The sequence below is a fragment of the Monopterus albus genome, unplaced genomic scaffold (genome assembly GCF_001952655.1).
Source record: "Monopterus albus unplaced genomic scaffold, M_albus_1.0 scaffold18.1, whole genome shotgun sequence".
Lineage (NCBI taxonomy): Eukaryota > Metazoa > Chordata > Actinopteri > Synbranchiformes > Synbranchidae > Monopterus > Monopterus albus.
In genome coordinates, this window is record NW_018127898.1 from 4,128,285 (window position 1) to 4,142,346 (window position 14,062).

Sequence of the window (14,062 nt, forward strand, 5' to 3'; positions counted from 1 at the left end):
TGCCTGTTTTCCTCCAGAAGGCATCATTGTAACTTCTCCTCCATCATCTGGAAAATCCTGTCCTTTCTTCCTCCTCTAGGGGATTATAACGGCCCGACTGGCCGATTGGTGACTTCGCAACATGGCCGATGCTTTCTTCTCACTTTATTGATGCTATATTACACATAATTGCTCCAGTTTTTGCCTCGAATGAACATGTGGTTGTGCTTTAAAGACGCGTGATGTTCTGTGTGACTTACAGCTTGTATTTCTCTCATTCAGCAAAATGTTCATCGGGGGTCTGAGTTGGCAGACAACACAAGGTGAGCTGTCCCGCACGCTACTTTAATAAGTCTCTGTGAAAGCCTCCAGTTTCCCTCTGCATACCTTTGGCTTAAGAATAGCCCCTATTTCACCTGCGAGCCTTTCTGAAGTTAAGAGAACCGCTGTAAATAGTTCAATCAAAGCCTCCTATTCAGTAAGGATCAGCTTTTAGGATTTAGACTTGCCGAGACGCGGGGAGATTAACGCTGGAAATGCGTGCACACACAAGGACTTGTCTGCCTTTTCCTGTGCACTCATTACGCAGTTAATGACAGAAAAGGGCATTTATAGTAGAAGTGATCGATTATTCGCCGTTAAAGAAGAAGTTGAGCTCACGTCGATGCCCACGCTCGTTGTGTTTGTTGCACTCCGCTGAATCCATTCATTTATTTTAAGAGCCGTGAGCGCAGGCTGGTGTATAGGCTACAGTTTATTCTTGTTGCGACGGATTATGCCACTGCTGCTGCTGCTGCTGCTGTGTCAAAACAGCCATCGTCACCAAGTGTAGCTTTGTTTGTGGTCTGCAGGGCCTAATGGGCGATTATGCTGAGTGGCCAGATAGCCCGATCTCTGAGGACCCGAGGGACACAATCACAACGTGGTCCGTTTCAACCCCATTGTCTCTCTATAGCCGGTGCCAGCACACCGGGGCCTGTGGGTAGAGTCTCAGATTCTTGCGTTTATATGAACTTATTTCCCCGCTGTTTTTGCAGAGGGCTTGAAGGAGTACTTCTGTAAATTTGGCGAGGTGAAGGAGTGTATGGTGATGCGGGATCCCGTTACCAAGCGGTCGAGGTAAGAAGGAGGCGTGTGCGCTCCGCCGTCCTATCACTGGATGCGGTGCTTTTTCCATTAGACGATTCAAGCTGCCCTGAGTTAGCATTTTGATTTTTGTGGCACGGGTTAATTTATTTTGCCTTTACAGGGGGTTCGGGTTTGTGACATACGCAGAACAAGCCGGCGTGGAGAAGGTTTTGGCGCAAAACAGGCACGAGCTGGATTCCAAAACGGTGAGTGCTGCCATTTGAAGTTGCTTGGTGCTACTAAGTTGCCTTTTGTAACTTTTCCAGTTCGGGGTCTGTGTGGCATGTTTTTCCCCCTCAGTGCATGTTGCCTCCCACCGTATGTAAAGTTGAAGAGTGCGTTTTGAAGCAGCACCCCCCTCCTCGCCCCCTCCTCTTTCTCTCTCTGCTCATTTCCCCTTCCAAATCCCGGTTCAGGGCGCCAACATGAAAGCGTTCTTTCTTGGTCTTCATTGCCATGGTTACCTGGGGACCTGAATGGGGTAGGAGCCCCTGCAAAACCTCACAGGGGTTATGCAGAGAGCTCACAAGTTTTTTTTTAAATAGAAAACAACAGCACTAGTTTTGGTGGTGGCAACTCTCAAAGAAAAAAGTCAGAGGAAAGGAAACAGTTGTGGCAGTGGTTCCCAAACTGATGTCAGGGGAAGTCTGTGAGGGCCAAACGCGTCATAGCTGAAATTAAATATTTATGTAGATGCTGAGGTTTGTAGAGAATATGTTTGACCAGGGTTTCTTTGTGATTCCTCCTCCTACGCTATGGACGAACAGGTTACCCAACAGAAGCCCACAATACAGCCTACTTGTTAACATCCCTATGCTAACATGAAAACATATGTGAGCACTTGTGGTTTGTAGTTTGGCAAGAGTCAAAGCTGCTGACTTTGATTTGAATATCCATGAAGGTGTGAATATTGGTGTCTTGGTCATGTAGACTGGATACAGGAACAGGGACTGGGTGTGTCTTCATTAGGTCGTGGCCTTTCCTAACCACTTGTATACACACACACACACAAACACTTCAACAAACACACAGGATCATCTGAGAGTGAAAATCTGTGGCACAGAAAAGCAGCAGAGCCCAGGGGTGAAGAAAGGTAGAGTTGGTTAGTTGTTGGCGCAAGCCTGTTGCCGGGGGTGACACCAGCCACAGGAGACGGTGCTGTGACTGCACAACCTGATGGGATTTATGTCTCCATAACAACTTCTCTGTTATTTTGCATTAACTTAAAACACTGGGCTCAGTTGGGTGGCAGAGCCCTGTCACACAGCGTTATGTCATGGTGACAGACCCTTTATACTTTGTGTGGGTGGGGTGGGGGGGTGATGATTAGTAGTTATCAGTTTTAAAGCTACAGTTTTTAAAAATTGGATTGTCAGAGTTGAGTGTTTCAGGACAGTTGCTGTAGTATTTATTACAAAACGAGTTTTGCTGCTGGTGATCTATTAGTTTCTTCGCTTAGCTTGGAAGCAAGTTCTAATCGTCCAGTGTTACTTACGAGATGCAGTACCTCGTAAAACTAGGTGCTGCCAGAGAGCCAGACTGTAATGAGTGTGTGAGCTGTGAGCACTGGTTTGGAGGTTGAGCTTGGCAGGCCACTGGTGGGGTTAGGCGTTGCCCTATTATAAACCAAAACACAGCATAAGGGTAAACAATAATAATGTCAAAGACTCAAATGCAGCTTTGGATGCCCAGGTTGTTGTGGCAGCAGCGCACGGAGGAAGCACGCCGTGGTACAAACTATCCAGCCAGTCGTTTCAAACAGCATGGGTGCCATTTTGTCGTTCCTTTTTGGGAATAAGAGGCCAAATCTTTTTTTCATGTGTGTGCAGATTTGTAAGGGCTATATAGTTAAAGTTAGTTTATTATTTTTTTTTGCTTATAGCCTAATTCTGTAACACTGTATGAAATATAACCGAGCAGCAAAACTGCTTATTCTTAGTTCCAAATATGTCAGGTAACCTGGTTTCCACTTTTTTGGGTTGTAAATGAATATGAATAAAGCCTTCGAATAACTATTTTTGGCTAAACATACAGCAGCATGGAGTTGAGACTTTGTGGACATGGGACCAGCGTCAGCCTCTGTGTAACATCTGTGTCTTTGCAGTTATCTTCTATTTGAATTTATTTCCACACTTCCATTGCGCCTTGTGTCTGCCTCACACCTGGACCCTCCCTCCCTCTCCACAGTATTGTTTAATCAGCATGAGATTTGAAAAAGACATCCCTCCCTGGAATGAGGAAGAATATTCAGTGCTCTGATTCTTTTTTCTTTTTATGCTGAGCATTTGGTTTGTGAGAAAAGACACAACAGGGCCTGAGGCAGGAAGGAGAGAAACGAGGATGGTGTAGGAAAAAGGATGTAACAGAGCAACAGGGTGCTGTGCGAGGACACAGGGTGAGAAGTAAACTGCATTTACTGGTGCAAGGTCCATATCACAGGTTCCAAGTGACATTAAACATTTACAGTTCTGTATAGATTCATCCACCCTCAAAAAACAAAAGCCATGAGCTAAATGATTAAACACTACAAGTACTGTCACTACCTGTCATGTAGCAGAAAAATAATAATACCTGAAATGAGAGGTTTTGTCTTTTGTTTTTAGAGCAAGGTCTTTTGAGGTTGTTTTAGTCGGAGGGTAGATTTCCTGTAGGGGCAGAGGACGGCCTTAGGGCAGTGGTTTCTCTGGACAGAGAAGAAGGACATAACTGGTATTTGTTTTCCCGGAGAAATGCTTTACTGGAAGAAGAAAAATGCGAGACGAGATATTCTCAGAAGCGCTACTACTTTTCATTCACTCGGATCAGTGTGGAGTATCTGTGATTTTAGTGTGTTATTATTTCTGGTGTGTTTTTAAATGATGGATTATTGTGTACCTTTTTGTGCATGTGACTGATAAACATTGCTTACATGCAGCAGATATGAATTATTTATTCTGTGGCGATGTGTCGAGTGTGTGATAATCTTGTTATTTTTGTAAAGACCAATGCCCTAAAATAACCCCAAGTGTAATCCTGAACTAACACTCCCCAAATGAAAAATATATTTATAGAAGGTAAGGTGTTTACTCCGTGTAAAAAAAGGGAAAATACAGATGATTTCATTTTTTTACACGGAGTAAACAGGAATGGCCTTTTCCAGGTGTGTTACAGTAGGTGGCTGGCTTTGACAGGTGCAGTACTATTCATCTGTAATGGTGCTAATATAGCTGTTGTCATCTATAGGCATCACTGTAACAACATATGTTAGCACAAGCCTTCGTGGACAGTGGCGCTGCAGTTTGCTGTGGCTCCTGATCTAACACCCGGCTAGTGGTGAGGCTCCTTGTTCCTGACTGGAGATTAGCTGTTAATGCTGACGTGGATGAAAATGGAGAGGGGGATGGAGAAGGTGGCGGAGAGAGAGAGAGAGAGAGAAAGGAGGCAGGCCCAGTTCCTGTGCTGTAATTAGTATGGATCAGAAAAGCAACTAATTGGATTGAAGTAAACAAACTGGATTGGGCTTCCGATGTCTGGGGATAAAGCCTGGACCTGCTCTGAAGGTGGATCCAGGGTGCTCTCGCAGTGCTACGTGTCCACAACCCTGCCCACCACCACTACACACACTCGCCCCTGCCCCGGTGAGGTGCTCTAGCAGGGTTACAGGGGTAGGGGTGGGGTTGGGGGTCCTCATTAGCGAGCTTCGTTAACTAATTACTGTGCTATTGTTCAGCTGTGCAGAATGAGCCTGCTGGCCTGAGCCCAAACTAAGTCTCTCTCCTTCACTCTGTGTGCGTGCACTGACATGCCAACTCCTTTTGTCTCCTTTTCTGTTTACAGCTTTTTGTTTAGCTTATATTGATTATTTGGCCATAATGGTGGAGCCTGTGGTCCCTTTCTGTCAGTGTAGCTGTTTTGCAAGAACTTCTTGGCAGGTTGGCCAGTGTGTCAGTGCGTGAATGTGACTGGATATGACTGTGATACACTTCTTGTTGGTAGTTAGGGTGATGTGCATATTTCTGTATTCTATTTAACATGTGTCACTTTGTGTGTCGGTGTTTATGTTTGTGCTACGTTATGTGAGTGTGTGTGTGTGTGTGTGTGCCTGTGGGGGTAGCATGGGAGCCCCAGTTCCTCTACGGGCCCATCTGTTTTGTACTCTTTGTCCTGTTAATTAATGAAATCAGAGGGGCAGCCTGCTGGGATGGCCCCGCTACAGTGGACAGGCCCACTTTTTCATGGCCTGACTCTGGTTTCCAAATGAATGCCCTCTCTTTCTCTCTTTTCTCTTCCACTTCCTCTCTCTGCTCCCTATCTGTTGATTTGACCTTCTGTTTTTTTTTTATTCTTTATTTTTGTTTTCCAGTTTGTAACACTGGTGGACGCGCTGGGCCACATGAGGTGACTATCGGTTGTAGATTAGTCTAGCTAAATCACTAAAATCATACTGTAGGCTCTGCTGTCACTGTGCTATTTAGATGCAGCGGAGGTTGGATGTCATGAAGCGGGATGTTAGTCAGACCATTTCATGAACACTCAGTCATACAGTAACTCTTCTTTGTCAGTCTGGGAGGAGCAACTTTTGTCTTCCTAGAAATGTTACACTGTCACCAGTCTGATTGGGACTATTACATGGCAGAGCCACTTCTCAACTGTCAGGCCTCAGAAGAGTTATTTCTGAGTGTTGCAAACAGTGACCTGGCTAAGTCATTTCACTTTTTGCTTTGTGGCCTATCTCTCTTCCTTGAGGCTAATCTGCCGGCCTGATAGATGCTTTAATTTTCATTTATTGTTACCTTCCTCTGAGTATAGCCATATGTAGAAATGACATGTTAGATACATTCTGTTACTTCGCTGAAGTGGAATGATTTTTAACAGCATGGCATGACCATAGCCGTAGCAACACTACTACAGATATTGCATTAGGCCTAACCTAGTCTAGTTGGTAACCATCTGTATTTAAAGCTGTTTTTTAAGAGCTTCTGATCATTTAAAAGTGATGAATTATTGGTGCTTTGTCAACAAGTAAGGTATGGGTGGACATTGTTACAGTGGACCATGAGATGGTTCAGGGATTATTCTATCTCACTGGTAATATAATATCTGTTATTAATATTTCTAATTATGTTATACTGGCAAGATTGTTGCATCGGTGTGTTTTTAATTAAGCAGATAAGCCAAATAATTACTGTCCATAAACTGCATTTCAGTTGTTTCAAGAAAATGTATCACAGTCTATATACTCTATATCGTTATGCATGTCTTAATCATCCACCCGATGACAATATTTATGAGCAGAATCAAAGAAGAAATGAATGTGTCTTGATGTTCAAAGTTACCAGATTTGTTGTGAATATTTTATTGTATTTACCATGGCACTCGGTACGTGACTGCAGACTTGAGTCTAACGTGAGAGCAGGTTTCGACCGCTGAAACTGTCAGCTCAGGGTCTGTGTCTCAGCCACAGGATCGCCCCAGGGCAGCTCCTGTCCTCTAGTCTTGTTAAAACACTAAGGCAGGTGGGCTGACCTGAACACAAAAGGCTGTTACCTTTCAGCGCTGTCAGGTCGGAAGAAACGCCGGCCATATTTCCCGAGAGCTGTTTCAAGTTGGGATGTGCCGTGGTAACCAGGAAGTGTTCTAACAATAACAATTTATACAAGAAAAAGTAGCACAGCACAATAGCAGCGATGACAGGTTACACTGTCGTCTGTTGTAGTAGTGTACTGCTGTGATTCTGCCTTTTTGTTATGCTTCAGAGGTTACTGCAGCTTCTCTTTCCTAAATCTATTTATGCTGTAAAATAAATGTCCAAACAAAAACAGGAGTTCTTTCAGTAGTATACAGCAGATACACAGTTACCTCTATTGCAAAGAGTTGTAGTATATGAGAATACATCTATATATAGTGCTGTATCTGCCCTTGCCATTCACATTTGTGCCTTTTGTTCTCATCTTTTTTCCTGCTGTTAAAAGATAAAAAGCCTTTGGTCCACGAGGCACTGTGTTGGTAGCCTTACAGTATGAAGCCACACATCTCGAATATTGGCCCACTAAACAGATCCTGTAAGAAATGCTGTGTTGTCATCATTCTTTGGTGCACTCTGTTGTTGCGCTGCTGTAGCCAGTAGTTGCCGGTGGCTTTACGTGTCCTTGTCACCTTTGTCTTTGTGCTCAGACCAGCTGGAGGTGACGCGACTCTTCTCGTCTTTTTGTCCCACTTCAAGGTGCAGAGTCCTTCTGCAATCCCTTCCAAGGACGCTGCAGCTGCATCTTAGTTACACAGTGTTGTGCTCTCGAAGCAGCGGTAAATCTGAGGCACTTAAAGGTCCTCGTAGGGATATTTTGGTCTGTAGATTTGCCATCAGAAGCAGGGAATTATCACAGGAAAGAGATGAAAAGATTGCATGAATATTGAATGAACGCCCTTGCATTGTGCATATTGTTCACATTATAAGTACTTATTTCTGGCCATTGGATAGGCTCCTTTTAGTTGCGAATATCAATTCAGTTCATCTGATAGTGGATGTGTGAGACACAAGGGGTTTTGCTTCACACATCCAATTATTAGAACAAAGATGGAAGTCTAAGACTATAATACACTACAAGTTCCTGTGACCTAAAATCATCTCTGTCATTGGCTTGAGTGAGAATTACACAAGATTCCACACAAATTTAAAATGCCAGGCCAGGCTTTGCATGTTTAGCATTATTAAAGGCCAGCTCATTCAAAACTCATTTGCTTCTAATTTTATCTGTAACCTTGACCACTGCTGAGACATTTCACTGTGCAGAATTATGGATACAGTCAAATCTTGCTAATCCAAATGGGTGTCGTGTGTGTCTGTCTATATATATCTATATATAGATATATATACTGAATAGATTACAAGGTTACAAGTGACATTAAACATTTACAGTCCCATATTGTTTCATCCACCCTTAGAAAACAAAAGGCACAAGCTAAATATAAATGCTAATTTTGGATGCAGACTGTCCTGCTTTGCCTAGTTTGTGGGTAAGATGCTCTTAGTTGTGTCTCTACATGCAGTTCAGAGAATGCATCATGTCTCACAGTGGATTTTGTGCCCTGCACCTTCTTGTTTGTCTGGTGCATGTGGATTTTTGGGGCTTGCATAGACATAGATTAGCATATGTTCTGTTTGTGGATTTGAAGGCCTTCAGATGGTTAATTCTGGTTAATTAACAGTGCGATGAGTCATTGATTCCCAGAGAGAAATTCAATTTACACAAGTGCAGGATCAGCTACTGAACAACATCTGGAGCAGGGGGAAATTTGTTGTCTTTGGTAATAAAACTTAAGCAGTGGAAGAGTGGGTTAGACAGGAGAGGTCTACATCAAAGCCTCAGAACAGATATGAAAAATATTTGCCTGGTGACCTGAACACCCCAGGTTGCCGAAAGAACACTTGACATTTAAAATTGTTGTTTCATCCTGAAACTTCATGACTTGTTTTATTTTCTAATATTTGTATCATTTTAAACCTATTGGATGCTTCAACCCTCTGCTACAGCAGTGGTGGGAGAAGTACTCGGATTGTTTACTTAAGTAAAAATGACAATACCAGAGTGTAAAAGTACTTTTACAAATAAAGGTCCTGTATTCAAAATGTTACTTAAGTAAAAGTACACAAGTATTGTCATAAAAATATAGGGTCACTAAAGTCAGGTGACTATATTAGACTTTGTGTAGTTAATCTGATTCTGATTCTGAAAAGTAACTAGTAGCTACATTTATCAAATACATGTAGTGGAGTAAAAACTACAACATTTGCCTCTAAAATGTAGTGAAGTCAAAGTATGCAGTAACAGAAGATGAAAATATTCAGTTAAAGTAATTAGGTATTGATTAAAATTGTATTTAACTACAGTACTTGAGTAAATGTAGTTAGTTAAGTTACACCACTGTACTATAGAATGTTGTGTGTTGTCTCTCAGAGTTCCCAGCTGTAAAGCATACTTTAGTACATTGCTCTTCACTGTATGTGTGATGGATGCTGCCAGTACTTTTTATACAACACTACTGCTCCCCAAATCCTAATGACATCTGTCTGGGTTTATGTGTCTGGATTTTAAAGACAGGGAGTTTGACCCATAAGACACTTGTATATTTCTTTTTGTGAAGTCTGTGATTTTCTTTTGGTGTAACAACAATGCTTTATGGTCATTTCTATTTTGTTACTTTGATAAAATGCAAGCCAGGCCATGTGTATGTTAAAGGGAAGCATTACCACTTCAGTGCGGTAATGGTAAGGGTTAAATGCGGCTGTTGCACACTTCTAGCAGAAACCTTGAACCATCTGTTACACAGAAGTGCTAGACCACCACAGTCATCACAGTTCATCATCAAATTCACATTAGGACTTCTTGAAATATGCACATAATCACAATGATATGTGTTTGGGAAACAGAGAGAAAAGGTTTTCCCTGCACTTTTACAAATTTTTAACACTATCTTATTTTATGTCTCCCATACAGATCGACCCAAAGGTAGCATTTCCCCGCCGGGCCCAGCCTAAGGTGAGTGCACCCTAACGGGCTTAACAGCAAGGAGGAGCAGTGGTGATGTCATGTGTCGCCCCTAATCACTGAGCTCTGATTGGATGGGATTAGAGTCAGACTCGTGACCAAAGAGGAGCATGTCCAGCCTGACACTGTGACCCTGCATCCTAACATCACTGACCCACCCAACCCCCATCAGCAGCTAATATCTCCCACACACACACCAGTGCGTGTCTTTGCACACACGTGAATGAATACACCACAATACTTATCTATATACACACCCTTCTAAACCTTAAACTCAGTCCGGTTAGGCTGAATGCTCAGAAGAGCTTTTCAGAAATCTCTGAGATTAGACAAACACAAATAAAGTCTCTTTATCGCAGGCATCTATCTACCCCCTGCCTAATGTGATTAGTGGTAAACGATGCCTTCTTCTTCTTCTCTGTTGCTAGCTGGTGACCAGGACAAAGAAGATCTTTGTCGGGGGACTGTCAGTCAATACCACCATCGAAGATGTGAAGCAATACTTTGACCAGTTTGGAAAGGTAAACTCTACACAGATCTGACACCTATTTGCAGTGTATCAATTGTGTGTATTTCACTTGTAGCTAACTATTTTAACAGTTTATTCAGTACTTTAAGCTGGTTTCTTTTTTTTTTTTGCCCACTTGCTGGTTTTATAGCTGGGTCATTATGTGACTCAATATGTGGACACATTTTTCTTTAATGAAGTAAAAAAAAAAAAAAACATTATTTTACCATATTAGCTGAGGGACTCCACAAGCTTTCCATGTACACCATGGAGTTATAAGAACGTGGTTGGGAATCACTGCCTAATATCAACTACATAGCTTTGATATATAATACATATATTATAGCCCCATCCCTTTGACATCTTTATAGCAAAAAGCTTGGTTCTCTCTGTTTGTGTTCCTCCTTTTCTCCTATTCATTTGAGCCGAGGCGCAATAAGAAGTAAAAAAAAGGGCCTAATTTGAATAGTACAGGACAGTACTGTACTAGTAGTGAGAGCAAGGCTTGGCGTTGAAAGTGAAAGAACAGAAAGAACTAAAAGAAATGAATGAGAAGTGTTGTGGGATCACTGATGTTCAGCTCTACTAGCTACAGCATTAGTTCGTTTGTTAGTTTATCGCTTCTGTTTGCAGTTTCCGGTCGCATCTCATTGTTTTTGGCTTGTACATTTGTCCTGCTCAGCTCCTTTGAATGAAATTTGGTGAAAGGCAAACACATGCTGTGGAGACAGATGAGTAGCCGAGGAGAGGGAGGAAGAAAAAAAGCCATGAGAGGTGGGGGAAGAGAAGAGGGAGATGGCGGGGGACTGAAAGGGAAGAAGCAGCCCCCCGTAGAGAGAGAGAGAGAGGGAGGGCGACTCGGAAAGGGTTGAAGGGCAGAGAAAAGGAGGAATGTTGAGATAGTGAGGAGGAAAAGTGACTATGAAAGGGAGAAAAACACCAGTCTGAGGGCCCGTAAACGTGTCATAGTATTCATCATGCATGAAATGTTGGGTTACTTTTTAGCCAATTACACTTTAGATGTTTGGGAGTGTGTCTGAGTGGAGTTCAGGCTCTAATCAAAAGCAACAGCTGCTCCTGTAACAGCCCCTGCACCTTACCCAGAATCAGTACCTCAGACACTGACTCCCCTTCCATCCCACACACACACACACACACACACACACACACACACACACACACCCTGCTATAGTACCTCTCAGCTTGTTGCCGTGGTGACCTGCTTTTGTCCATTGTAATCCAGTGTTTTTTCTTCCTTTAAAAAAATGTGTGAGAAGTGTGTATTTGCGTGAATGGAAAGAGGGGTGTGTGTGTGTGCATAAAAGTGTGACAGTGGCATCGCTGAGGCTGCGAAGGGAGGCGAGCTTGCATACATTTGCCCAGATACAGCCAGACAGTAAGGCTCACAGCTGGTGAGCCAGTTGTCACAAATGTTAAGTGTGTGGTTCTGCTGCTGTTGGTGAGCAGGAGTGAGCCTGAAAATGAGCATTGCTTCAGGATGTAGGCTTAATGGGTTGGAAGAAATGAACAGAACGAAGCTCCTTCTGCCTCATGTCTGGCTGCGGTTTCTCTCGGTTGGCCTCTGACTCATGTTTGGGTTATTTCCATACTTCAGGTGCTGCTTCAAATTTGAATAATGTCTCCTAATTTTGGGTGGCAGATCCTGCTCGACCTGGATTACGTGTGTGACCATCATACATTTTAAGTCACTGTAAGGTGGATGTTGCGACATGTCATGTTTCCTGAGTGTATTTTGTAAAATGGCTGTTTGCAGCTCTGTGCCGAATCACTTCTCCTCGGTGATTACAGACACTCGTATCTAAGACAACACTCCCTCTGCAGGATGAGGGAATATTTGGACCGTTTGGACACGTGAAACCGAAGCTGTATCGCCAATCCCTTCTGTGCATTGCTGCTGAGTGGTAGGTCCTTCTTGTTTATTATCTGAGCCTGGTTACAAGTTGCAGGTTAGGATGGAGCAGAATTCAGTATCCTGTTTAGTTTCAGACTGTGGCACCGCCTTGCAAAGGAAAACACAGAATGCACTATGCATTTGCTGCAACTCTCTCATACAGTATGTGCTGAAGTTTATTTTTTGACGGGTTTAATTCGGAAAGCATACCTACACAGATTTCATTAGAAAGGACTGAAATAGCAGCTCAGTTTACACCTCCGGTTGTTTTGGACCAAATTGAGGAGTCAAAGGTGTGTGTTTACGTGTGGTTTCCTAACTGAACAAATCTGAGCTCCTGTTGCTAACTGTCCCCGATCCTGTGAGACCACAGCAGCTGTGCTTGTGTGACAAATAAGTCCTGAAGTGAAAGTCTTAATATCATTCGGAACCTGGTAGAGAGTTGAGAGCACTTCCCCTTTTTCCACCAAGGCTGAACGTAGAGCCTGTGTAGCAGTCAGGTCATTTGATAATTAGCATTTCAGGCATCTCGGTCATAGAGTCAATTGTGTTTAATCCATAGGAAATCCCTGACTTTTCATCCTGTCTCTTGAAAGTACCTTACATGAAAAACTAACATTAAATCCTCCCTTTTAAAATGAGAGAATATGTTTTAGCAGTAAGTGAAGGAGTGAGTGGGTGAAATGAAAAATGCAGCATGGACAAGGCAGACAGGAAAAGTTGGGACTCAGCTCACCCATGTGAGCTGGCGATTAGGAGGCTTGACTGAACACTTTGTCTGCTGGCCTGTTTAGAGAGAGATGGCCAGAGAGAGAGAGAGAGGATGAAAGAGGGAGATGTGAGGAGACAGCAGGGAAAAATGTGAATGCCACCTTTCATAATCTTGCAAAAAAAGTGTAATGGACTTGCCAGCTAACGCTTGTTCTTCAGACGGTAGCTGTATGCTTCACTGCTATCTGGATAGTTTTAATGCTCTGCTCTGAAAGCTGCACAGTTAACCCTCATTTCAATACATGTGAAAACCTCATGAGAATATGACCTTAACTTTTCTTCACCCTTTGCTTGCATGCTGAGTGGTTAGCGACTAAGCTGCTGCTAAGCCAATCTCAGACCCCCACAGATGTCCAATCAGATTGTCTTACAGGGCTCTGGGCAGTGGACATCAGAGATCGTCTCCTTATTGGTTTTGGCATGGGCAATGGGCCGGTGTGTGACCACAGCATAAGATCACACACGTGATGGAATTGTTTGCAAGTCAGCTCACCATCGTACCCTCATGGAGGACAATTGCATGAACCACAACAGCACGAGTGTACAGCATTTGATTGTTTTTCTCTGCTTCAAGAGTTGGGCTTCAGTTAAAAAGCTCCTCAGACTGGCAGTGCTAATCATCCTTCCAGAATAGATGTTGCTCATGCTAACAGGAGGACTATCTGTGCATGTAACTCTACTCTTATGATAACATGTTGGCTTGCAGCTGTCTGCTTACTGTCCTGTTCCCTGGCTTTCTGCTGCGTCATTGAGTTTGGATGACCAGAAGGCTGGAAGGCACTTGGTGGCGGTGGTGGGGGTTGGGGGATTGGAATAAAAACTGAACGAAGGACAGAAAAAGGAGGAGGTGCTCTGTTTGTGTCCAAGCTATATGTTTACAAGGATGACAGTTAAAAGGGTCATGGAGGTTGGAGAAGCAACCTTCATTCATCAGTTGGCAAAGAAAATCATTGTTTTTTTTCAGTCCTATAAGCGCACACATAACATGCACAGATGCAATCTAAATCAGGCTGGAAGACGTGTGCGTGTGTTTCATCTGAGGTAAAGGTTAGAAATCGGCTGGTCATCCAGAGGTCCCGGCCACTCACATTACACCAGTTTGAGTTTCAGCACTTGCTGTCTAAAGAAAATAGCCATGTAATCATACTCCATGTGATGTAGGAAGGCCGTGCCACGGATTTTTGTAAATGTTGTTGTAATGGTTTTATTCTCTTTTGGTTAACAGAAAGCACAAAAGTG

The 14,062-nt window shown here is 43.1% G+C and overlaps 1 protein-coding gene across 3 annotated transcripts in view; it reads left to right on the forward strand.

Moving 5' to 3' along the window:
- The first annotated feature begins 6 nt into the window (after window positions 1-6).
- The window catches only part of LOC109955944 (RNA-binding protein Musashi homolog 1), a 20,457-nt gene continuing 6,401 nt past the window's right edge, over window positions 7-14,062 (forward strand). The window contains exons 1-6 of one of the 3 annotated variants that reach the window (XM_020592615.1): window positions 283-302; window positions 831-904; window positions 1,017-1,098; window positions 1,229-1,313; window positions 9,582-9,623; window positions 10,061-10,153. In XM_020592615.1, coding sequence (XP_020448271.1) covers window positions 847-904; window positions 1,017-1,098; window positions 1,229-1,313; window positions 9,582-9,623; window positions 10,061-10,153 — 360 coding nt within the window. In that variant the 5' untranslated portion in view covers window positions 283-302; window positions 831-846. Of the gene's footprint in view, window positions 303-757; window positions 905-1,016; window positions 1,099-1,228; window positions 1,314-9,581; window positions 9,624-10,060; window positions 10,154-14,062 lie in introns of those variants that run through there. The other 2 variants (XM_020592616.1, XM_020592614.1) reach the window with 2 other exon arrangements.